Source organism: Phodopus roborovskii, unplaced genomic scaffold, assembly GCF_943737965.1.
Source record: "Phodopus roborovskii unplaced genomic scaffold, PHOROB, whole genome shotgun sequence".
NCBI lineage: Eukaryota > Metazoa > Chordata > Mammalia > Rodentia > Cricetidae > Phodopus > Phodopus roborovskii.
This window is the reverse complement of record NW_026126418.1, coordinates 13495461-13521717: the sequence shown is the minus strand read 5'-3', so window position 1 is coordinate 13521717 and position 26257 is coordinate 13495461. Positions and strand designations below refer to the sequence as shown.

Genomic DNA, 26257 nt, shown 5'->3' with positions numbered 1-26257 from the left:
GGCTCTAAGTGGCTATGGCTTTAAGGAGGCTTCCCAGGAATATCCCAGGAACTCTATCCACCCCCTCAAAATAGCAGGCAATTGAGTTAGTGATGGTGACTCAGGCTGGCTTTTTAATCCTGATCTAAAGGAACCACCACAACCCTAGAGAGGGAAATAAAAAAGTCTAGTGGAAAAGGCCTCCTCCACCAATGACTCATGCTCCACTGTGTGATTTGCCTGGTGCTAAGACAGAGTTAGGTTCATTAGTCACTTTAATGAAATTCTCAAAGAAAGGATTCTCCCTATAAATAATAATGAGCTCTGCATCCACAGTATTTGTGTGTGAGTGTGTGACTCACCTTTCTACCATGCCAGGCAGCACCAAGCGTGTCACCTGCAAGAAAAAACAAAACATTCATGATGACCAAGGACACAGGCAACAAAAGAGTGAAGGACACTCACCCACACCAAAGAGAAGGGAATCATGAATCCATTCATCACTCTATAGGGAGAAATTTATTTTATACATGCTATATAATTTTACTGTGCTAAGAGTACATAAAGAGAAACCACTGGGAAAGTTTTCAGTGAACGTGGCTAAGACTAGCCTTGTCTGAAAAGTAAGGCTGGCATGGGCACTCAAAAAAACAAAGACTCTACAATAAGCAGACATCTCTTAAGTCCTTCCCAGAAAAGATGAATGTTATTACATGTAACAACATCCCACTTACCAAGATGACTTAGGTTTTCTAATATTAAGAGCTCAAATAATATTTTCTGATCAAAAAAGGCTTTGGGAAGGGAGAAATGCTAGCAAATGACATTTGACAAATAAATAAGTGCATTCACTGTTTTCTGTGGTCCAGCTAGCTGTTAGTAAACACACCCTTAACCTTAACCACTTGTGGTCTCTATTGAACAACAATGAAAAGGTGACATGTGCAGTTGAATAACTTCATAATTACTGACCAAACACACACAATGATGAGACAGGGTACCACTGAACAGTTCGGGATATTATTCTCCAAGAAAAATCAGAAGTGCAATCTTTGACTCAGCTTGGATCAGTTCTCTAAGCAACACAAGAAGTTGAAATGCTTGGTAAGCGTAAACATTTTAAATCTTTTATCTTGAATTACATCTTACACCAATTAAAATGACAAAATTTTGAAGAAAAGGTCATGAGGACTTTCTGCAGCAAAGTGTGCTATGTAGGTATACAAAGGTCACTCTGGAGATGATCATGCACTCAGTGAGTGAGCTCAAGTGTCACCATATCATTAAAAAAAAAAAAAAAAAAATCAGAGCAAAGAACTATCTTTAGAGTTCAGCAGAAACATTTCAACAGAAGTAAAGATTTGACCAAATCTTCTGGCCCAGATGAAAAAGGATAAACTGTAGGAGCGACTGTAGGCTGGAGCTTCCTGTATCCTCGCCTTTTTACAGTCTGTTTTCACATAATTCATCCTCATTGGGTAAGAAGATAGGACAATCATCTGTCTTTCAGCATTTCTCCTTTCCTTATTATACTGCAGATGAAGTAAGTTTCAAAGCACATAATCTCGTTCCCACAAACATGTTTTACAATTGCTCTGACAACTGCACGTGGCCTATAACTATTTCATAAGAAGTACAACACACAATGTCTTGGTCATGAACTCAGAAGAAGAAAATAGCATCTCTTCTCCACCATCTTTTCCTCTTCTTATAGATATAATATGGATCCAGGGGAAGGAGCCATCGCGATGCCAAAGTGAATACCATATGTGGTAGGGTGACAGGATAAGAGGCAGGATCCTTAGTGACAGAGGAGCCACTGTGCAGCACTCTTAGCACCTGCTCCAGTGAGTATCCTGATCACTACCTGCTCTGAACCCGACAGATGGCCCATTTCCATTCTGTTTATGTCCTGAATGCATCTTTGTTACAAGACTTAACCAACATTCCCTTTTGTTTGTTTTGCAGTGTTGGGTGTGAACCTTGAGGCTTTTGGCCTGTGCTAAGCAGCCAGCCCTTTAGCCAAAATTCTAACTAGCAAGATTGACCATTGGTAAAGACTAACCAATGTTAACATTTTAAGACCCCTCCCCAAAAGAACAGTCCCCTCCAATTTTCCTGATTTGCTTGACCCAAATCAAAATGTCCCTACTGGGCTTCAAACTAGATGTGATAGAACCAAGTCAAAATAAGGCTGGCTTCAGAGTCTGTCTTTCCAACACAATCACTTTTTCCTTTTCAGGTTAAATATGAATTTTAACTTTGCTGATGTGTTTCCCAAGATTTGTCTTTCCAAAGGCAAACAACAGAATTTAATACATAACCAATGAATGTTAAGGCAACTGTGGTGAGCACTCAGGCCACAATTTCATTCTTTCTTATGATAGTGTGACTGAGCTATGTTCTTCTTTTCTGAAGTCCTAATATGTTAAATGAAGATTTAAATACACGTTATTACATTCTTAACTTATAATAAAGATGTGTGTGAGACAGAGACTCCACAAACAGCATACCACAGAGACCTCTGAAGGGACACTGGTGTCCCCCACAATCACACTGCACTACCTTTTTAGCATCCAATGCTACCCTTAAGCATGGTATGTCCCATAGTTTAGAACCAAGAACAGTAACACACTTCAAGGTCATCCATTTCAACTGACCACACAGAAGTTTCTGGACAATTCTTTCAGTATTTCAAAATATTTCAATTGGGGTCTCCTTGGGGTAGTGGAATAATTCCAATATTAGGTTTTAATAACTAATAAAACTCTTTATATTTACAAAAAAACAAACAAACAAAACTTGAACACTCAGAGCAGAAGAATTTTACAAATTCATAGTTTTAGGAAACCTCTAATATAATTATGTGGTTAAGAACCAAGGAGCTGAAATCATAAAGTACTCTTGATGTGGCTTTACCATATTCAGGAGATAAAGACACTCAAATACTCTCTGCATATCAACTGAGAGCCGGGAATAACATCTTACTCTATAAGGACCCATCGTTCTGTTTTATCTGCAGCCACCAGGGTGGGTAGAAAGAACTCAGGACCCACAATGGGATACTCGTATGAGCAGACAGAGGGCACTGGTGCTTAGGAAAAGGAGTAGTTACAAAGCAGGCAGAGCTTCATAGAGTATGCTTTGGTTAAGTTATAAAAGCATAAACTGGAGTTTAGTGGGCAAAAAATAAATGGCAGGAGGAACTGAATGCAAAAAGGCAAACTGTGAGAAAATACGATATATGTGATTGAATTTCCAGACTTATTTGATGGACTTAATAAAGAACAAAACATAAAGAGATGTAAAATGTACAACTGATTAGATGTGTCATGTAGCTTGCATCTGTAGAAGACATGACAGTCAGACACTCACATAAGTAAAACAGGTGTACTGTGAAATATTTCATTGTAAAGGATGGGTTGTATGCAACCTTAATAGTATCTGAAAATGGTTTCCTTTTATAAGCGCCACACTCTAACCAACAGAGCTAACTAGCAAACATCAGTATCCGAAAGGGATCCTTATTTAGTACATTTTATCAGGAAACTATAATGTTTAGCTAATATATTAGAAAGAGGTCTCTAAGCATTTTCATACAAGTTATTCAGTCCCCCAAATCCTCAGTTCACTAGAAATAGAAATGAGGAAGACAAAGAGGACTAGTTTAAAAGTGTTCTTACTTGTTTGTGTGTTTGCATGTACTTACATGTGTATCCATCTACATTAAGAAAATGAGACCTGTTAACTGCATAGTAGCTACATGGAGCCCAGAAGGTAGCTGTTTAGTGGCTGTTGTAGCTTTCCTACACACATGGTGGTAGGGGATGTGTGAATGAAATTTGTTGGCACCAATTAAACTGGAGAATTACCAGCTCAATCAGAGTTTTGGTTGAAATATTGGGGAACTATAAATTGAAGCTATATTTTTTCTTTGTGCCATATCATGTGTCTGTTCTCAATGAAAAATTATCCAGAAGATTGTCAGAAACGTGAAACCTCACATAATACAATCACACTTACAAAATTATGTAAACAACATGTAAAGAATTAAATGCCATTTTGATGACCTTATAGGTACTGACATGACCAAATATATTCTTTATAAATGTAAAATAAAATAACACGTTTGAGTAACTCAATGCAAAAGAGTAACAATAACTATGGCTAGTTGCTAAAGAGCCAAGAATATGCATTGACTCAATGGTGAACAACCCACCAGCAAAGACACAAGTCCTGTCTGGTAAGTGACAGTCCTTAGGGCTCACCAGCATCTCCTTTTCACTTGTGTGTGTCGTGAAATGGAAGCTCATTAAAAAAAAAAAAAAAAAAAAAAAAAAGTCAAACAGCAATGACACTGACAAGGCACAGAAAAGTTAATTTGAATATGCTTTTATAAAATCAACTAAAGCTCTGACCATTACCTTTCATGCCAATCAGCTTCTAAGTCATAAATCCAACTCCAGGCCTTCTTTATTTGAGCACATGTATACGCATCATTTAAAAATATTCAGCACATAAGTAGACAGACTTAACTGTGTTTACATTAAGTTAAATTCTCTCTAACATCACATTTACATAAGGCATTTTAAGTTGTTAAGTCTCATTTTTACTTGGCATTTATTGACTAGTATCTTAATATATGGGTATCTATACCCATATACCAAGCATTGTTATAAAATCTCACTGTGCATCTGCACTCCATTTCACAGCTCACATAATATTTCTGTAGTTAATTCAATATGCTAATTTTAGACCATCTGCAGGTGATTACTGTGCCAGGAAGTTTGTTGTTTCTCTTTACATATTTCTAAAATGATGTTATTACAACTTGTGAGTTTGGTGGTTAAGAATATTAGGTAAGTAGTAATAAACATGACTTCTTTTCACTTGAGATTGCCTGGACAAATGCACAGAAGAAATTTTAATTCCATTCTGTGGAGGTTTGAATGAGAATGTCCCCTATTGGCTCATGTATTTGAACACTTACTCCCCAGTTGGTGCTGTTGTTTAAGAAGGCTTAGGAGTCACAGCCATGTTGGAGGAAGCACGTCACAAGAAGCAGCTTTTCGAGCTTAAATGATTTTGTAATTTCTAGTTTGCTCTGAGAATGGTTCAAGATGTGAACTCAGGCTAAGAATTTGCTGCTCCAGCCCTTGATGCCACACTTTTCCACAATGATGGACTCTTACTCCTCTGAACCGTAAGCCTAAATGAATTCCTTCTTCTATTATATGATGCCTTGATCATGGTGTTTTATCACAGCAACAAAAAAGTAACTAATATAGTTTTCCCCAAATTGGATGGAAGTAACAAGTGAACTTTTATGATGACAACTTCAAAAACTGCAGGAAAAACAAGTGTTTCATAATTATTCATATACATTTTTAGTAAAGTTTTCATTAAACCACACTACAATAAGAAGACAAAGACACGTTAAAGTCTAAAAAGTTAATATACATTGTCTCACTTGCAGCTCGAGTATCACTCCATAAGTGGCATACAGTACATAATGTACACAGATACATGAATGGCTTCTTAACAGCTTAAGTTTGAATTTCTAGGAGGAAGCCACATACTCATTTTCAAGAGTGAAATATTTACAGATATGCATATTCTGGTTAGGAAAGAAATAAATATGAAGTTCATTTATCTCATACAAAATCACAATCACTGTTATTAAATCACTTTGGTGAGATACATAACTCAAAAATAAACTGACTGGCCTAGAAAATCCTTGAAAATGTTGTATTAAAATGTAGCCATCTGTGGCCAGGATTACACAGGATTTATTTTCTTCTTAGTGCTCATATAGATTTTAAATATTTTTGGCAACAATCTTGCAGTGTTTTTATAATTAGTAAAAGTCTTCTCAATCTTATTTCTTAAAAAAAAAAAAAAAAAAAAAAAAAAACCCAAGCAAAATTGCCAAAGCCTATTATCAGTGTTTCTCCTTTTATTTCTACAGAAGCAGTCCCTGCTGACAGAAGGACCCTACATGCCCAGGTAGCTGTTTAGGTGTTCCTACTCTTTGGTATGGAACTTGATAATATACACATTTCTATACCATGTAGCCGCTGGGACTCGGTCATTTGTTCCAGCACTCCTATAATGCTTAAAGGCTCTCTCTAGTGAAAAGATTGTAATATTCAAGGAGCCATACCTTTAATCTGAGTCACAATCATGAGTTCAAAGTTAGCCTGGCCTTTACCAAGTTCCAGGCCAGCCCAAGCTACATAATAGGGCCCTACCTCAAGAAAAAGATCACCCAATCAAACTTAAGACACTTAGTTTTATAAAATCTGTGTCACTACTGTATGTGACTAGCGGAATAAAGTAGAACAAGTTACTTCAGAATATAGGCTCAGCTTTTCATGAGCAAAATTAGGACAGATCCCATAGCCACTTTGTTCACCTCTGCTTTTACTCTACCTCCAAAGAAAGCTGTTTAAATCAGTCAAATCTGGATTTAGATAACTGGGAAATAGACCTGTACAATTTAGAAGGAAACAGTTTCTTATATACAAAAATCTGAACCAAGTGTTCAACTGAAATAAAGAGCAACTTAAAAAAAAAATCAGTATAGTTGTGAAAAGAATTAACAATAATGTTCTACAATGCCCTCACATTTTGAGAAACAAGATGAGAACTCTACTGGAAACCACACCAGAATGACATAGCACATACTTCCTTTGGCAAACTGTATAATTTGAGCTCCATGGAGGTGAGGAAGTGAGAACACAGCTTAATTAGAAATTCTTAGAATCTCACCTGTATAACTAACAGAGTATTTACTTCACAGGGGGTGGGAAGCTTAATTAGGTACAGTTTTTAGAGCACTCTGTGAACTTTAAGTATTATTTGATTTTGCCTTTTCTTGGTGCTTAAGTTTTTGAGGAAGTTCAGAGTTCTCTTAGTCAGGAATGCTGCCCCAGGCCATAAATAGAGCTTTCCTTGTCCAATTGATCTACAAAAATAATATAACAAAAGGGGGGAAAAAAAACCTTCCCAGGACAATTGCTTATCAACAATGTCAAATCTAAAGTCCTAATTTCTGCATTCTAAACAAAGATTATAAAGGTTATAAAGAATGAACAAAGTATCATCTGGTATAAATACTTATATTATTCTCCCCTGTCCCCTCCAAAACAAAAACAAAACAAAACAAAACAAAAAAAACCAAGATGACAACTTCTTAAAAGTGACAGATGCTGAAAGGAGAAAATGATTCCTAAAGTTTAAGATACTTCCATGTTTTCACCCATATGAAAGGCATTTTCTTATGAATTAGGTACACTTATGAGCTAAAGAAACCCTCGAAACCAATGTGTAAGGGTGTCTTCATTTTTGGAAAAAGAAAGCTGTGGAAGAAGTCCAGCCCTGAAGTTTGGAAACACTTTGCCTCCATTGTGTCTGAGGCAGCCTGTTAATGCCATCCCTAAAGGATAAATGTACCAGTAACTTGAAAATTTTAAGTAGCAGAGGGACAGCTAGCTTCAAAATGAAATGGAATATCCAAGTTAATTCCAAGAAAAGCCACAATGGGACATGTCATCCAGAAAAAGCCTTGGATGGGGGAATCAGTGTTAAAAGACACATCTTACTTAGGATTTATTAATTAATTTCCTAATGTTATCTGGGAGCAGAATATCAGGATACATTTCTAGCAAATTTCTAAATTAAATACAATTAGACCAAGGAACAAAACTCTTCTCAAAGACTTCCAAACTAATGTGCCCCTACTGGTGCTGTGTTACTTGCTTGAGGCATGTCCATGTCCAAGAAGGAAAAGGAACACTTGGGTGCTTTCCACCCTTTGGCCATTCATCTAAATATTTACATCGTGGGTAAGGCACTCATTTTAGGTACTTTTGCTAACTGGCCTAAATGAAGACATGGTGTCACAGCAGATTCTCAAAAGTGTGTAACAAGGGCAGTTCAGGTAATATTGTTTTGACATCACTCACCTGAAAAAGAGAGCCACCTCGTAAGGTTCTATTTGGGTTTCAGAGAATCACAAGAATGGGAGATACTCTAAATGCTTGTGTCTCCACAAAGCTCATCAGTGGAAACCCCAACAGAATAGTACAATGAGGTGGGGACTTCAGGGAGGTGACTGATTACATCATGTGGACTATATCTTTATGATTGGGACTGGTGTCCTTACAGAGATATGATGAGACCTGGTTACTTCCCCCTTCACTATGTGAAGACACAGGAAGAAGGCACCAACTATGAGGAATGGGTCCCCCTCAGACACTGATTCTATTTGCAACTTGATCCTGAACTTTTCACTCACCCAAACTGTGAGAAATATATATTGGTTCCTTACATCCAATACAGTCAGAAGTATTTTTGTTGTTACAACAGCTGCAAATGGACTAAGACACAGGAGTTGATTTATTTGGCCCATGCCACTTGGTTCCATCAAGTCCATTACGCAACTGCCCAGTTTGAGAAACTTGAAGACCTGGAGTCATCTGGAGGGGAACTCACACTCAAGACTTCTAGAAGCACTGATCACACAACAGAGAGAAGCAGTACTGCTAGGATCTAGAGAAGCCATGCATAACTGCTCACATACTGGTATGCGGCACCTGAGGTCTGTGTCATGTATTTCCAGACTTTATTCCCCCCCCCAAAAGAAGCTGTCAATCTGAATGTGAATCTCTCTGGTTTTGAAAACTGAATCAACCAAAACATGCTGGTAGGCCATATCCGGCCACAGATCATTGCCTGTAACCCATGACCTAAGAAATTTCTCAGTTTCCTTCAAGTGATCCTCGTTCACCATTGAGGGTCACCACTTAGAGTTGGTGTGATTCTTTAAAGAACTAGAAGTTTTAATGTTTAAAATGCACTCATCTGTTTGTAGGAAAAACATCAGCTGAGCACTGCTTAGCATAAGGCAGGAAACAAGTGGGACGTGGCCCCAATGTTCATGTGCCAATGATCATGTGCAAATAGCTCCACGCTAAAAATTGCAAAGTGAAAGGAAGCCATGCAGTGTGCCATGGGCCCACGTGACTCCAAACCTAATAGTCTAGAAGACTCACATGTCCCTGTCACTACAGCCCTAATAAGACAAGTCATACAGGGGTTGAATGTTCAACAAAGGAACATACAACTTTTTACTCTCTGCTTGAGATTGTTCCTTTCTATTCCTCAATAAAGCAAATACCCAAATACAAAAGGCAACAGCATATACTCAAGGGGAGATGTTCATAAATTTTACCTGGGTTATAACATCATACATTTTCTTCTCTGTTCTAAGAAACGTAACTAAGAAGGTTAGAGTATTCCCTCTATTAGGATGTAAGCCTTCATTTTTCCAACATTTACCTTATTAACCAAGACCAGTAGGAGCTTCAGGGGTGAGGACCATTGGAAGGAATGTATCTGCCTCCCTTAGGCAGGGGCTGTGAGTAGTTTATACTATATGAACAGTGCTCATCTAGAAAGGAGAGAAGTGTCTTATCTTTTCCTAAGGGTCCTAAGACGATGATTACAAGAATCAAAGGACAAGAATAGCTTGAAATGAGAACACCAAATGTAGAAGATAGTGAAACAAGCTATCAAATATGAAACAAATGGTACAAGCAGAACAAGTTTTGTCTTTAGATTGCTGTAAAATTCTACACAGTCTCTTTGAAGTTAGCCTTCTATTTGCCTGACTCTGGGTACTCCCACTTTCCAGGCAGTAATCAATAGCAGTTTAACAATTTAATTCATAAACTCTGAGTATTCTAGGGTGGAAATCCCACCAGGCACAAAACGGGAACTATTTGCCAAGAGGGTAGTTCAATATCCTCAAGTTTGTCTCTTTTCTGGAGTGAAGGTCATTGTTCTTATGAGGTTTATCTGAGAGTTTAGTCACAGAACAATTGAAATTGGAGGAAACACAGCCTGGTAGGACTCCTCTTCAGGTTTCATCTATCTGTCATACTGTCCACTTCTACAGAACTTCTACCACCTGCTGGACAGGAAACAAAAACAAAGCTAAATCTAATCCAGAAAAGATCTGAGAGCAGCACTGGAAGAGCAAGCAGCAAGGCTTTTAAAAAATTCCTTGTGACAGCAAAGACTAATTAAGTGAGCCACACAGAAAAAGCTCAAGCCACTGGACAAGGTTCAAAAGTAAAGCAACCAGGGCCAGAGAGAGGGCTCAGTGGTTAAGACCACTAACTGCTCTCAGGAAGACCTAGGTTTGGTTCCCAGCCTCCACATGGTGGTTTACAACCATTCAGTGCCAGGGAATCCAACACCCTCTTCTGGCTTCTGTGGGCTTTTGTACTCATGGGGGTGCGCATAAGCGTGTACGCGCGCACACACACACACACACACACACACACACACACACAAACACTGTAATAAATCTTCAAAAGTAAAGTAACCATTGATTGTTGAATGGCTTGGGAGAGATGTTTACAATTAAATACTAGGGGTCTGTGGCCACACTGCTCTGGTTAATATTTCTTCTCTGATATTCCCCTGGATCATCTCTTTATCCAGTGATGGTGTGAAATTCCTTTGAGTTCAGGATTATTTTACTATTATAATTCTGGGCTTACATGATTTTTATAATCACCTGACCCATTCATGCAGGGCAGGAGCACATGTATCTTTCAACAAGATGCTGCTCTACCTCAAATTTTGAGTATGAATCCAAAACCACATGGCAAGCTAATCTACCCAACATCACCTGGTACCCTCCTTATTTTTTACCTTATTATTTGGTGAAGACATGAAAAAGATGAGCCTGATGGTGAAGAAAGACTACTCCAATCTTACCAAATCTACATTTATTGTAGCTTCAGGCTAGACACCTGTGCCTTAGTTCCCCTGTTACCTAACCACCATAAAACCTAATATCCTGCAGCCAAGCTAGTTTTCTTTTCCTTTTAAGTTACCCCAAGGCTCATAGAAGTCATTGCTGATTCTGGCCTTGACACCAAAATGCAGTCAGTTAAAGAACAATAGGTACAATCATCAAAACAGCATCATAAGAGACTAAACTAAGGTGCATCACACATAAGCTTCAACACAAAATGCTCTTCCTCAATATAAATAAGATAAACATATATGACATAGAAAACTGAAGGCTTTGTCATTCTACATTAGCACTGTCTCACATATACACTGGATTCTGTAGCTCTCCATAGTGCTCTTTCTGTTGACACTCAAGTTCCTATACAAGTTCCTTTACCCAGTTCATTGATCACTCTCATTGCTCCAATCAAACCATTTTCACATCTGCATGGTATCATGGAGGTGATTTATTTATCTTAACCACAGTAAAACAAAACAAACCCAACTGTGCACCATGCTTCATGAACCAGTGGGCATTATGAACCAGGAATTCTGAATGCTTTCCATTCAAAGTTTACATCACAATAATATAAGAAAATTTAGATCCATACTTAAGACTTACTAAAGAATGATTATTCAACTTATTGAGGAAGTATTTTAAACAGTAAGTTCCCTTAGTGCTTTTAAAATAGGATCTAGTCTACAAAAGGTGGCTTGTATAAATTTTAAGCTTATATCCAAATCTTCTACTGCTGATGGAGAATGAGGAAGAGGAAGAATAAAGAGGGGGAGATAAGCTGTATAACATACAAGATATTAGGAACAGTATCCCATTCCTAGTTCCTCTTCTCTTAGATAGGGGCTCACTATGTAGGCCAGGCCGGTCTCAAACTCCTGATTCTCTTGCCTTAGTCTCCCAAGTCCTAGGATAAACAGATATGTATCATGTCCCCTGGTGCTTATCATCACACACACACACACACACACACACACACACACACACACACACACACACAGGCTAGCTACTTTGCAGGGCTGTTGGATGTGTGCTATTTCATCCATGACACACACCAGCACTACAACGAGATGGACCACATGCTTATGTGTGCTACAGTGCTGTGGGAAGGACATGGTCTGTGGCTGGAGAGCAAGGCCTTGGCCTTTCATCATTAGTATTCTAGAGATAGCCAGCCAAAAATTCATGCTGTGGGAAACAGGAGGGCAGCATTTTAAAGCAGCAGTGTCAACAATGAAGCAAGCAGGACTGACTGTAAGACAAAAGACAAGGATCTAGAGTAAAACCCTACACAGCTGATTGACGGAGAATGGAAGTTATCAGCAGACAAACCTATAGCTGGTATTAAGAATTCTACAGCATAAAGCTTAAGCACTCAAACAAGGCTTTCTCATTAACTTATGACAATATGTTGCGAAACACCTCACACTGCCTTAACACTCATTATTTTCAGCATTTGGCCAAATACACCATTGGAAAAAAACAGAACAAAACAGAGCAACAGTAAAACGACTCATTTTAAAGGATAATCACAAGATATAGCAATAACAGAACATAATTTATAATAATTTTTATTTAAAACCTTTGTTTTCTAAAAAAATCATTATTGCATATATTCAGTTTTAACTTTAATAGCAATAATACAATTTTTAGGTTCTCTCTCTCTCCCATTCTCCCCTCTTGTCTGTCTGTCTCTTTGCTGATCTTTGACCCTCTCTCCAAGGTCTCATGTAGTTCAGCCTGGTCAATAATGATCTTTAATTTCTGATCCTTCTGCCCTTTCTCCCACTTCCTAAGGTACACACAACCATGCCTGGTTTTATTCTAAGTATTGGATCCAGGGCTTCGTGCCATCTAAGCAAGTACTCTACTTACTGAGTTACATCCCCAACTCTGAGTTTTAGAGACATTACCATGTTTCATTCAAACAAGTCACTGAGGTAAAGATAAATATCATCTTCAATTTACAGATGAAAATTAAAATGAAAAAGTAATTTACACCAAAACTAAAATGGCTAGAAAATGGTAGTTCCTTAATTATCCTAAAATCCTAGAGAGATTGCTAAAGGGCGAGCATTTATATGAATCTAGTAAAGAAAATACCCTTAAAACTACATACTATATTCTACCATATTCCCATTGGCCACATTTAAAAGCATCAGTTTCACAAACATGGGTCTTGCTCTTTAGCTACTCATCCCTCCACCAGTAGCTCATCTGCTCACTTCAGTTTATATAAAAGCCAAATAACACACACATGGGGTGGGGTGGGGGTGTCTTGATTCATAACGAGAGATGATATGGTATAGTAATTATTAATTTAACAAAAATAATTGCCATTTTATCACATAATACATTTGAGATGCCTTTTAAGTAATAAGCTAACCAATGTTCCTTATCTGTAAACATGGAATTAAAGTTTACATTACACAGAGAAAAGCAAAAGCCATACAAGAAAAGTCAGGACAAGTGTACAGTACTGGGTTCTTGGACTTGAACCAGTCATGTGGGGGTCATTGTTTGTTTCTCTTGGGATATGAAGACATGGAGATAGTTTTTCTTGAAAATTCTCAATAGAGAAAAACATCAAGATCCCATCACAAAGTGAAACATTTAATTTTTATTTATATTTACCTTATCATTTTTAATAGTTCTGACAAACTATTTCTTATTTCCTTAAATAAGCATACTAATATACATGAGTTACTAAGTGCAGTGGCTTTCTACAAGAATGTTCAGATTTAAAGTTTCTGACACTCTCATGGGAATTCAGCCTCTGGCAATACTTCCCCCTCATTTGGTGTAATTAAGTCAGTAGTAACCTCCACAGCTCCTGTTCAAGCAGAGATTAAGTGTTTATTCTCTCTAGCTATTGCTCCTTTCACAAAGTCACAGTGTAATCTTGTGTTACACATTGAGTAAAATGACTATAACACATACTGAGCAACTAGTGACCAAGTCTGGATGTCTTTGTTGTTCTTGTTTTGTTTTCAGACAGGCTCTCGCTGTGCAGCCCTGGCTGGCCAAGAACTCACTATGTAGACCATGCTAGACTTGAACTCATAGAGCTCTGCCTGCCGCTGTCTCCTTGTGCTGATATGAAAGACATTTGCCACCATGTTAGGCTATCCTGGCTAGTTATTATTTATAGCTAATAAAAACTATTCTCATTAGTTTCTAGACTCCTGGCTTCCCATTTAACAGTAAATTACTACATATGTTGGTATGAAAACAAATCAGCAAGAGCAAATGGCTCAGGTCAGTCAGTCTTTAACCTGAGCTAGGTATTGCAGTCAGTTGTGGTACCAACCATGGTGAATGTGTACAGAAGACACATGAGAATTGTTAGGTTGTTAGAAAGCAAACTAAGACAAGTGTGTTTGGGGGTCAGTTCTTTCTGCTTTCTGAAGACTTAAGGAAATAGGACCACATTTCCCTGGAATACACATAGCAAGTAACAGTTGACAGAACTGAGCCAATGGATTCTATAATCAGTATTTTTAGATAGAAAAGAGTCAAAAAAGATGACAGATTTGTAACAAATTTGCTTACCTTGCAAACAGAAAGAACATTAATATTTATCAGTTTCTTGATGGTCTGCAAAAAAAATGGATAATTTAATGTAATTTTATTAGGAAAGTAATGATGTTACAAATAACTTTGGGGGGCACACATCTGAAGCTTCTTCAGATATTGCAAAGAACTATAAACACAGAAGCTGGGGTCAAAAGGTAGAATTTTGCTTTATCTCAATGTTATAATATGTGTAACAAAAGTAATTCACACTAGTCTGCAAAAATGTAAGGTAAAACACGCAAGCCAAATTTAGTAATTTCCTCTCAACTAATAAGGAAAGTGGAGACGATTGAAGTTAAGAGTTTCAAGTGATTTAAAAAACTGATATGGTCTTCAGGGATGTGACTTCTTAGTTTTCATTAAAGAATTATGCATGTATCAAGGCTGCAGATTTCATTTTGGTAAAGCTAGTTTACTTCAATCAACTATGCTGCTATATATTAACATATTTATGAGTTTTTAAACTGATTTTTTGATGTCCCAATACTTAAAATAGAGTTATCTTAATCTAATAAAGACAATAATAATGAAATTGCAGTTATTATTGATCCTGGCACTGTATAAATGACATTATAAATATTTTCTCATTCAATCCTTCTAGCATTCCTATAAAGCTGCCTATGGCTAGGATCATCCCCACAAGAGCCAAGCTATGAATTGCAGACAGCTGGACTCTGATGTTCAGTCTGAATCATTCTTCCACACTGTCTCACTGATACTTTCATGCACTGTTTTTGTTACCATAATAAACAAAGACTTACATTGTCCAAGTCAGGAACTTCCAAAAAGTATTCTGGATACTCGTATGACATCCCCACATTGTTCACTGAAATAAGACAAGATTGTTAGCTAGCATGTTTATTTTAATAATGCACTGAAATGTTATATTAACTTATGATTAAAATGATACATATAAAGTTATATCTAAAATCCTCATTACTCCAGTTTAAATGTTCTTTACTTCATGAAGCCTTTCTGTACTTACCATCTACATGCCTCTCCCCATCCATGCTAACTCTCTGCAATGTGTGTTCTCCCTCTGTACTAGTCATCTGTAGATAATGCCAACCAATTCCTCTACTACTTACACTTTCATAGTAAAAGAATAGAGACAGCACAGTGCAGGAGACTGGAAATTTGGGTTCTAGTTACAGCCGTGGCATAAAATGTGTGACCTAAATAAGTCATGTCCAGTCCACATCTCAGCCTGTTTACTGCTAATGTAAGAGTTTACTCAGTCATGTGACAAATATTTGCCACATGTTTGTAGGCATGTGGTACTAGGGACTAGAAAGGGCAAAAGAAAGGGAAGGGTTCTCCTATCACAGGGTTTACAACCTAGTAGTAGGAAGAGAAAGGTTCCCAAACCAAAGAATCAATTATTTCACAACAAAGTGTCCAGTGTCATGATAGTCCATTTCTAGAGAGCCTGACTTCGAGGTTTTCTTGTGGTAGGAGGATAGGTCAGACCAAGTGTCTCTAGTAAACAGTTCACAGAAGGCTGAGATCATAGCTTTCTTTGAACTCTCCCTGAATAATCATCTAACCTCAGCTTGGCGATGTAAGATAAGACTACAGATCATTTGGATACATTTATACATATTAGGTCCTATATTTGAATACTCAGTTATCAATGGTTTCTCTAGAAAGACAAAGACAAACACTAAATAAGGAATATTCTCAAGATGGATGAAATACCCTTGACTTTACATAAACTAATTAACTCACAAAATAGATTATCTAATTTATCTACATTTAACTGCTACAGAAAGCCCATTAGGTAATTTCTAAATTATACCCTAGAAACTAAAATCCACAGCACTTAAAAGGAATGTGTTTAAGATTACAGGGCAAATTATGCCAAAATTCAAATTCAGAAGTTTGACTGCAGAGCCTCAACTTTAGTCACTAAAACTGCCATACACCTTTACCTGGAATTCACTCAGGAAAAGTGATCAGTAATAACTGGAAAATAAACAAAACACTGGTAGCAATGTTTAACAAAACCAAAGCAGTAGAAAAGTTTCATTTGCAGGAAGATAACAAAATTATGGTCAGTTTTCTACAGCTAGGTAACCCTGATAGGCACAGCTTTTCCAATACTAAATTAATAGTAGGAAGGAATGGGATAGTGTTCTATATTTAACTAAATGTATTACTGGAGTCTGCAAGGATGTCCTGAACAGTTCACCACCTAAAACAGGAAAGCCAATGGGTTGGATTTATACCTACCCATGGGTCTAGAGTATTTTTTATCTTATCCCCACCTCTACCAAATGTCTCAGCAATTACATTTATAAAAGACATAAAAATTAAACCAAAAACCAAGGTAAGACATTAAATGCATTTGACTTTAATTTAATCACTGCAGTTATAGTTTATAAGTATTAAATAGTCTAATTGTAATTTTTTTTTATTGTAAACCTTTTAAGAGCCAAAACTGGTGGGCTATTTCTATTATTGTACTGAAATCTAGAACATTCTAAGTAAAACAGTTGACTTGCTATCTTAGCATGTGCTAAAAGCATAAAACTGAACTAAGGAAGCACATAAATAATTCAGCAAGCTAGGGAGTTAAAATATTCTGGTTAAAGTATTAACATCAGACAGCTTTCTGATCTGCCTCTGCCAACTGAGCAAAGGAAACTAGCAATGTTGTCTGCTCATACAATGATATAGGGAAATCTGTCCAACAGAGAAGAAAAAAAAACAACTCTTTGGTCCATAGTAATAAACTACCATGCAGCTGGACAATATTTAGTATCCTAAGTGTTCAACAAAAACTGAAATCTAGAACAGGATTCTGGAGCATCAAGTCTAGGTTTATGAGCTGGATGAGTAAAAACAGATGTCAAACTCACCATGGCAAATGCACAGCAGGCACCAGGACTCTTGAGCCCACTCTGCTTGCCTGGATGCATCTTCAGCAGTAGCACACAGGCTAACTATCATCTTTCTCAGGGAGTAATCAGTTCATAGTGCTATGAACAACTGTTACTCGTCTCAGCTCTGAGGAAAGAGTAGCTCCAAACACAGTATCTTGGGATGCTGAAATTTTATATTCAAGGCACTTTGGAGTCAGCAAATATTGGATGAAGCTCTGACGTCATCATGACTACTTAAAGACCAAACCCACTAAAGTTAAATAGAATCACCTTCCACCTCACAGATAAGACTTAAAAATCAGGCATCATGCCTACAGCTGGAGAAATTGTATCACAGGTCATTATCTCTTCCCTGTACTATTCATCTCTTCTAAAATCATTTCCTACCCCTCTATAACTACCTATATTCCTCCTACACTCCTTCCCTATGGGAAGGGTATTAAGCCTTTAACCGCCCATTTATGGATCTCATTGTACAAGTGCATTAACAAATCTGCCTGCCATTTTTCCTGCTACTCTGATTGTCAGACCATTTCAGCAGGCTGTACTATCAACTCTTCTGAGGGAAAGTTTGAGTGCCATCCCATTCTTCAATAACTGTTTCTAGTAAGTGCACAACACTGGGAATCTCTTGGAAACTCACTGCAGTTTTATTTTGAGACAGTAGGTGACAGCAATAACCAAACAGCAGACAGGAAATGTTCAGGGAATGCCGAAGAGAAAGTGCTGTGAGTAGGAGTGAGAGATGGAAAGATTCCTATTATAGCTTAATCTCATTAAGAATGGGTGCAAGCAGTGCCATTGCTTTAGGTACTTATTACAAGATGCTTTACAGGATTCACAAAAACAATCTCACGAGTTGTTCTAACCTTATTTAGAAAGTTGAAAATCTCTACTAATGGGTAGTATCTTAAATTAGCATTAAAACTGCACTGTCAATGAGTTTTGTAGCTTGTTCCTTCAGCAAGCTGCTCCCACCCTCTGGGCCTGCAAAACCCTTTCAGTAGTGAATACACCATCTCATTCAGAAAGCAAAGAGCATCTTGTAATTTCAGAATTCTCATTGTCCAGTAATAAGCTCAAGGCCTTGAACATTGAAAACCTTCCCAACACTCCTTGTGAGGCTCTCAGACTGGAAGATGCCTGTCTATGACCTCTTCTCCAATTGCTGTGATAAAATACCCTGACAAAAGTAACTTAAGGGGGGGGGGGAAAGGTCCATTTCAGCTTGCTGTTTGAGGTCATAGCCCAGCAAGGCAGGAAAATAAGTGCAGGAGGAGCTGGATTGGAGGAGCTGGTCACACAGCATCCATCCACAGTTAGCAATCAGAATGATATGCTCATCTCACTTTCTACTTTTTAAGGAGTCCAGGATCCAACCCATGAAAATGGAGCCACCCACTTTTAGGGTGGCTCTTCCCACCTCAATTAATTCCCCCAGGTGTGCCTAGAGAGTAAATAATCCTTCAAGGGTATGCTTAAAGGCTTGTCTTCTAGATGATTCCAGATACCATCAAGTTGGCATTATGATCATTACAGAACCCAATGGACGAGGTGGGACTGAGAGAAGTATAGACAGACCAAGAAGGACAGGGGAAGTAGAAAGGCATTGGTGGTGGGCAGAGTTTCATCCTTATAGACCTAGTCAGTACTCAGGGAGGGCCTTTGCAGGGAGGACTGGCAGGGAACTGCACTTAGCTATACTCCTAGGGCTCATTCTGAATCCCAAAGAATACTATTGTCAAAATAAGTGCTATATTTAGAAAGATGACTTGGAAAATGCAGGCTAATTCTGGGTGTTATTTTAAATTATATCATAAATGCTTAAAATTATCTCCATATCTCATTCTTTAAAAACAAGATTTTGTTCTTTCAAAGTTCATGTGCTGCTGATGTTCATAGGCATAGAATCCTCTATCACAGCCAGTTGCCAGAGGTAAAATGATGTCATTAGAAAATTAGATTTCTGGTATCTGGGTTGGGCATGAGGGTGGTGCAAACAATAATAAATTACTAGAAAATGAAAATCCATTCATGCTCTAACCTCACACAGACCACTTTCAACTGGATTCATTTTTTACATTAACCAGAAACATAAGAAATTAACGTGGTTTAAAAATACTTTGCCTAGTGACTAGGCTTCTAATTATAATCATATAACATGAAGTATCTGTTTCCTTATGACATCAAGGCAGGAAAGGATAAGCTTACACTTCAGATACACCCATCCATCCATACATACATCTGTTCCAGCAATTCAGAGTTTTTAGTAAAACCTGCTTTGAACAATGATGCCACTTCACTATATTTTGAAATAAACTTTGTTTTATAAAAAATGTGGGCTTCAGAATATTGAACATACCAAGGCTCAGTGAGTATCTATGAGGGTGTGTGTATGTTAGGGAGGATAGCACTTTCTGCCTTAAATTTTTGCAAAATGGTCTGGGGTTTGACCTTGGTGGCAGAGCACTTGCCTAGCATGTGGGAGACCCTGAGTTCCATCTTCAGCACCATAAAAAGAGTAGTCTTGTAAAAGTCCAGAAGTCAGAATGCAGCAGAGTCAGGGTTTAGTCCTGCTCCATCATCATTGCTTCCAAAACTGGGACATAAGATAAGTCCAAGCTATTCTTCATACATGAAACAGGGACAATCATTTCAGCAAAGGACACAATTGCCATGAATCCACTGTTTGGAGCATGTTCAAATGTCAATAAATGAAGAAAAAGCTGCTGTCATGTGGTCATTTATCCAAGAAATATTTATTGCCCTCCTACTTTGTGCCCAATATATTGCTTTTATTATGTATGACCAGCATCAACACAAACAGATCCTTTTGGAAGGCAGAGCTCAGGGCAGCTTTCAACAGAATAGCTGTTTACACTAGCTAGATTTATCCCAGTACCTCCTCTGCCCTCTTCACTGAACTCAACAGACCTCGTCTCACAGTTGTAGGGAGATAGTGACAGAGATGCAAAGAAATTTCCTTTTTTGCCTTCTTAACATATTGCTGGAGCTAGCACATGTTCATACACTGACAGATGATATTTGGAACACGATGTAAAACATTTTGCAAACTTTACAGTTTTCATACACTTGTAAGTAGCAATTTCCAAATAAAAGAGAGTTTACAAGGCTTTAAATTTGCAGTGCCTTTAATCAGAAACTGAAAAATTAAGATTGAGTCAGAGGCAACAGCACGCACCTCCCTTTCACTGTTTAATTACAAACTGCTACATGACTGATCCTCATTACAAAGTTAGGTAAGATTTGGCACACATAAAATTGAAAGTGAGGAGCAGAAAGAGGAAATGACACAAGGCTGGTAATCCAAAGTCAGCTAATAGGGGGACATTTATCAATTTCTATTTACATTTTTGAAATCACAGAGCTAATTATCCAGATTTAAGTTAAAGGTTTTGCTTTAATTAATGCCATTAGTGGTGTTGAATGAAAGGAAATAAATCTGAATTCTAACAGTCTTATGATCGCTTTAGAAATCTATCTCAGTCAACATGCTCAGTGGGATGACAAGGCACTCTCCTGGATGAAGTTTCTATAGTGTCCCTCTATAACTGACCCTCCATGCCTATTCTGTCTCCATGAGTCTTTTACCAGGTCTCTACCTCATTCAGTGCAATGGGGCTTTTTATCAGTCATCCCTCTGGCTACTTGTATCTGCACTGAATTTCTCTCAACTGCTGGAGACAACATATTTCCAAGTGTAGTCATTATTTTGGTTTACAGAATTTTATCTGCATCTAGAGTCTGTTTAGAAAAATGCCTCCCCGTTATTCAAGATAAAACCTAATAGTTGCTGTTGAGTGGTTATCTAATTCTGAATAATGCACTTAAGCTCTCTACACTTTTTCGCTGTCTGTAAAATGGGCAGAGTAGTGTTTTCATTTCTTTATTTTTTTATTATGAAAGGATCTCTCTATGTAGCCCTGGCTTTCCTGAAGTCTCTATATAGATCAGGTTGTCCTTACATTCATGCAGAATTGTCTGCCTTTACCGTCCAAGCGCTAGGACTATAGTTGTGCACCATTCTGCCCAGCTTGGAGCACAAGAGTGTTCAGATTTATTTTCTTAGTCACTTCCACCTGTACCTGCTGCTGCTACCCCATTAGATGCCTTCATTATCTTATGTGTTGGAATAGCCTTACTGGATTCCTCATACTCCTAGCCTTCATTCACTTGGAAGTCAGAAGGACTTCCTAAAAATGTTATCAGTTTGTGCTTAAAATTCTACTGCGGCTTCTCAAAAAAAAAAAAAAAAAAAAAAAAAAAAAAAGAGAGATTAATTTGGCCTGAGGATACTTCCATACTTTCACTCCTATTTAACAAACTGAAAACCTAACTTATGTCAGGTCCAAAAGAGAGGACAAATGGCTAACTGTGGTCCCTATTAGCACAAAGCACATGCTGGCCTCTAGGCTATCTCAGCATAGTAAGTCCCTGTTACAAGATGCTTGCTGGCATCCTGGCTCCTCTCAGCTCTTCTCACCACGCCCCCTACCCTAAACTTCTCCAGCTCATGGGCTTCCCTTCCCTAAGCTTCTCATTCCTATATAACTATGCCATTCAGCCACACGCTCTCTTGGTTCATCCATATCTTTCTACTCCTCCTCCACCCCACCTCTCTCTTGCTCCTTTTTTTTCTCTCCCCTCTCATGGCCTGATATAGTCCACTCATCATATCTAGTCTACAACCTTCTCTCCCTGATCTGGACTCTTCCCGATGCCTCTGGCTGTATTCTCCCTTGTATCTACAATAAAACTTTCTCCTCAAACACAGTTGGCACAGTTATGTCCTCATTTTATACAAATTAGGACTATATTTCCGAGACAGAGTGAATGATTATACAGCAGCCAAGTCAACCCCAGGCAGGCAATGGATCTGACTATGCTCAAACAAAGCAAACTTGGTAAACAAACCACCTGGGTACCTCACCCCCATATTCTGCCCCCAAGTTCTACCTGCCACATCGAAGGGCAGAGTTGTGAGACCTTTTATGTTCTGAATGTAGCTTGAGGTGTAAACGGTTTTTTACTCAAAAACTGTTTAGTTCATCTAAACATTTTCCTTTAATAGCTTCATATTTGTGAAGCTGGCTTTCTATACCTTCAAGATCTATCTGGCTCTGCCTAATTTCCAGACTCTTGCTATGGTGCCCTCTAAAATCTCTGATTTTTAGATTACTTAATTTTATGTGTATGAGTGCTTTGCTGCATTTAAGTATGTGTAGGAACTTAAGGCCTACCAGGCCTAGAGGAACCAACCTGGAGTCTGCCTGGCCCTGTCAGAGGTCCTGATCATGCCTAGCCAATGAGTGGCAACTAAGCAATGTCAATGGATCAGAACACCTGGGTGCTGGGAGGGTATGTAAGTTTCTACCCATTGCTAAATAAAGGAGTTGCTGTTTTTCTTTTCTCCTGACTTTGGGGATCTGTGCCATTGACTCTGAGTCTTTGCAGCCCCTCCCCTGAGGAAGCCATTAGGACCCAACAAAAATGTATGTGTATCACTTGAGTGCCTGGTGCCTGCAGAGGTCAGAAGAGGGTACTGGGACTACAGTTATAGATGATTGTGAGATAATTTAACAGCTGAGACCCAAATGAGCCATAGGAACCTATAATTTCTAGCCATCTATTCACAAGTGTACAAGTGTAGCTGGCCTAGAAACACGCAACTTGCAGCTGGCATCTGAAATGGACACATGGTGAGTACTGCTTTTATACCTGACAACAACTCTGCTGACTTTGGGTGGTTAGTCAGAATAAGATTGCAGCTCCAAAAAAGGAAGTTTCACTTGTCCTGAACTGTTAGAAAGAAAAACTTTATCTTGGCAATGATAGAAAAACTGCTGTCTACACATTTCAGCTAATAATTCCTACTCATTATTAAGCATCAGCCATTTATACCTGTGATTCATGAAAAGGTGGGAGGGGGTTTCAAGCACAAGGTTCACTTTGTTAACTCCCAAGGAACTTGATCATGCTCTCTTGCTCTTCCCAGCTGGTTCTCCTTACTCCACGTGAAGCTTACACAAACCATGGTGCTATGGATAAAGAGGAGTCTGAAAGCACTTGGTATGAAGGAAATTCTTACCTAGGACACTCAAAGGCAATAGTAGCTTTTAAAACCTGAACCACAGAGTAACTACATTTTCCCCAAAGGGCCTTTCCTTGCCCTTCCACAATAAAGAATCTCACTTTTATAAAGAAGTCATAATGGTAGAATTGGGGGGGGGGGGCGGAGGGAAGTATCGTCTGTGTTATATTTCAAATCCAAGGTTACTTCCTTGACCTTAGCAAATTACACACCTGCAATGCATTGTGCAGACTCCTCTATACCAATCTGGAACACAAATGAGTGTCTCCCCCTAAATCAAGTAAGCATTATAGCAATCATATTTTGTTAACTAATTGCTTTTATAGTCAAGGAAGTAAGGACGAGATTTTCTCTTAACTGGTGAAGCTTTCTAAGATTGTTGGAATCTGTACTTAATGGCATTTGCTTGGAAGACAACAGCGGCTGCTTGCTTTTTACATAACAGATTAGATCTAACTTCTCAGTCTATAGCATTTATAGTCTCATCAATTTATGGTGACCTTTCAGTAAAAAATTGCCCAGTTCAGGACTGTTTTCTTTCCACTTATCTTATTGAAAACTTAATGTTTTTCTCATGACAAAAGGCTTGAGCATTTTCCTTTGTAATTTTGAAAATATTAATTTTCCTTATTAAGCATTGGTTATAGTTTTGTGCTTACTCCTATTCAAACAGAGTATATCCTAGTGGTATTTTTATTTCTATCATTGCTAGTTATAATTAATACTCAGTAGAAAAAAAACATTCTATAACTTAATATTAACTGCTAGGTCTTGGGAGCTAGGGAGATGCTTGATTGGTAAAGTGCTTGCCAAGTAAGCAGGAAGACCGAGTTCATATCCTTAGCACCCATATTAAACAAGCAAACAAAACAACAAAAAACACAAACCCTAGGTCCAACTGCACAGGCCTGCAATTCCAGTACTGGAAGGCAAGAACAAGAGACTTGTTGACCAGGTGAACAACAAAGGCAGTAACAGACTCTGTCATAAAAAAATAACATGCAAAGAAATTGAGGAAAATAAATTCCACCTTCACACAAATACACACATCCATGTGCACAAACTGCTGCTTTTTTTTTTAGAAATCAATTGATGCTTAAGACTATCTTAAAGGATGCAATCAAGATGAGAAAAATAATGTCAAAAAAAAATCAAAACAAAACTAGGAAGCCATGAGAAATAAACTTGCTTCACAAGTTCTAGAAAGTTCCACTGAGCCTGCACATCAGAGTTGAAATACAGTAGTAGTAAGATAAAATTCAGCTCACAAAGGTGTTTTGGTAGTGACCTTAAAATTACAGTTCAAGAGTGGCGGCGGCCTCTATCTTAGGGTTCCAAGGTGGCTACAGGAAAGATTAGTTTACATGGCTCAATGGGCTCTTGGATCTAAATCTACTTGTAAAATACATACAACTTCAGAAATCTATGGTCCAGATCTCTACAGGTCCACTCTGAGTTCCTGCCAGCAAGATCCTTGACCCCCAAAGCAGGGCCTCTGCTAAAGAAAGAGGCCTCAGCTGGAGATTGCCAGTTTCCAGTGAGATCCGACTATCATGCAGAAACTTCCCAAGTTTCAGCTCAGCCTTTGTCCTCTTCCTCCAGCCATTGGCTAGAGCCACTGGCTAGAGGCATCTTCTACTGGATCCTCATCACTGACCACATCCCTGGGTCCCTGTCTGCAGAGAGACCTCCTATAGAGCTTGGACCACCCAGAGCTACAGATATTGAATCGCTGACCCACATAAGCCCACCGGGGAAGTACCATAGAGAGAGAGGGAGACCCCACCGTGTAACACCTACTGGAAGAAGCTACACGAAGATGGCAATACAAGAAAACACCTAACAACAGAAAGACAAGCATGAAACCACCAGAATCTGGGGAATCTACGCCAATTAGAACAGAACACAACAAAGCAGAGGAAGCAGAAGGGAACGACTTAAAAATTAGCATCATAAAAATGATAGAGGCCCTCAAAGAAGATGCGAGAAAATCCCTTAAAGAAATGGAGGAAAAAACAAACAAAAAAGTGGAAGAAATGAACAAATTCCTTAAGGAAAGCAAAGAAAGTACAGAAAGCCAGAAAAAAAAAAAAAAAAAAAAAATTAAGCAGGTGAAGGAAACAGTTCAAAACTTGAAAACTGAAATAGAGAAAATAAAGGCAACACAAACAGAAGGAATGCTGGAAATAGAAAAACTGGGCAAAAAATCGGGAACTACAGATGCAAGCATAACCAATAGAATTCAAGAGATGGAAGAGAGAATCTCAGGCACAGAAGATAAACTAGAAGAAATAGATTCATCAACCAAAGAAAATCATAAATCCAACAAATCCTTAACACAAAACATCCAGGAAATGTGGGACACTGTGAAAAGGCCAAACCTAAGAATAATAGGCATAGAGGAAGGTAAGGAAGCCCAGCACAAAGGTGCCAAAACATATTCAACAAAATCATCGAGGAAAACTTTCCAAATCTGAAGAAGGACATGCCCATGAAAGTACAAGAAGCATACCATACCCCAAATAGGCTGGACCAAAGAAAAAAGACCCCTCGACATATAATAATCAAAACACCTAGCATACAGAATAAAGAAAGAATATTAAGAGCAGTGAAGGAAAAAGGACAAGTAACATATAAAGGAAGACCTATCAAAATTACACTGGACTTCTCCATGGAAACCCTCAAGGCCAGAAGGTCCTGGATAGATGTTCTACAAGTATTAAGAGAACACGGATGCCAGCCTAGGCTACTATATCCAGCAAAACTCTCAATCACTATAGATGGAGAAAACAAGATATTTAATGACAAAACCAGATTTTCCCAATACATATCTACAAATCCAGCCCTACAGAAAGTATTGGAAGGAAAACTCCAACCCAA

The 26257-nt window shown here is 38.3% G+C and overlaps 1 protein-coding gene across 1 annotated transcript in view; it reads right to left on the bottom strand.

Moving 5' to 3' along the window:
- Hsd17b12 (hydroxysteroid 17-beta dehydrogenase 12) overlaps positions 1-26257 on the bottom strand; it is a 131270-nt gene that overhangs the window by 17748 nt on the left and 87265 nt on the right. Inside the window, exons 5-7 of the mRNA XM_051184120.1 lie at positions 15142-15206; positions 14357-14401; positions 342-376 (exon numbers count right to left, since the gene is read on the bottom strand). Of these exons, the coding sequence (XP_051040077.1) occupies positions 342-376; positions 14357-14401; positions 15142-15206 (145 nt within the window). The remainder of the gene's footprint in view (positions 1-341; positions 377-14356; positions 14402-15141; positions 15207-26257) is intronic.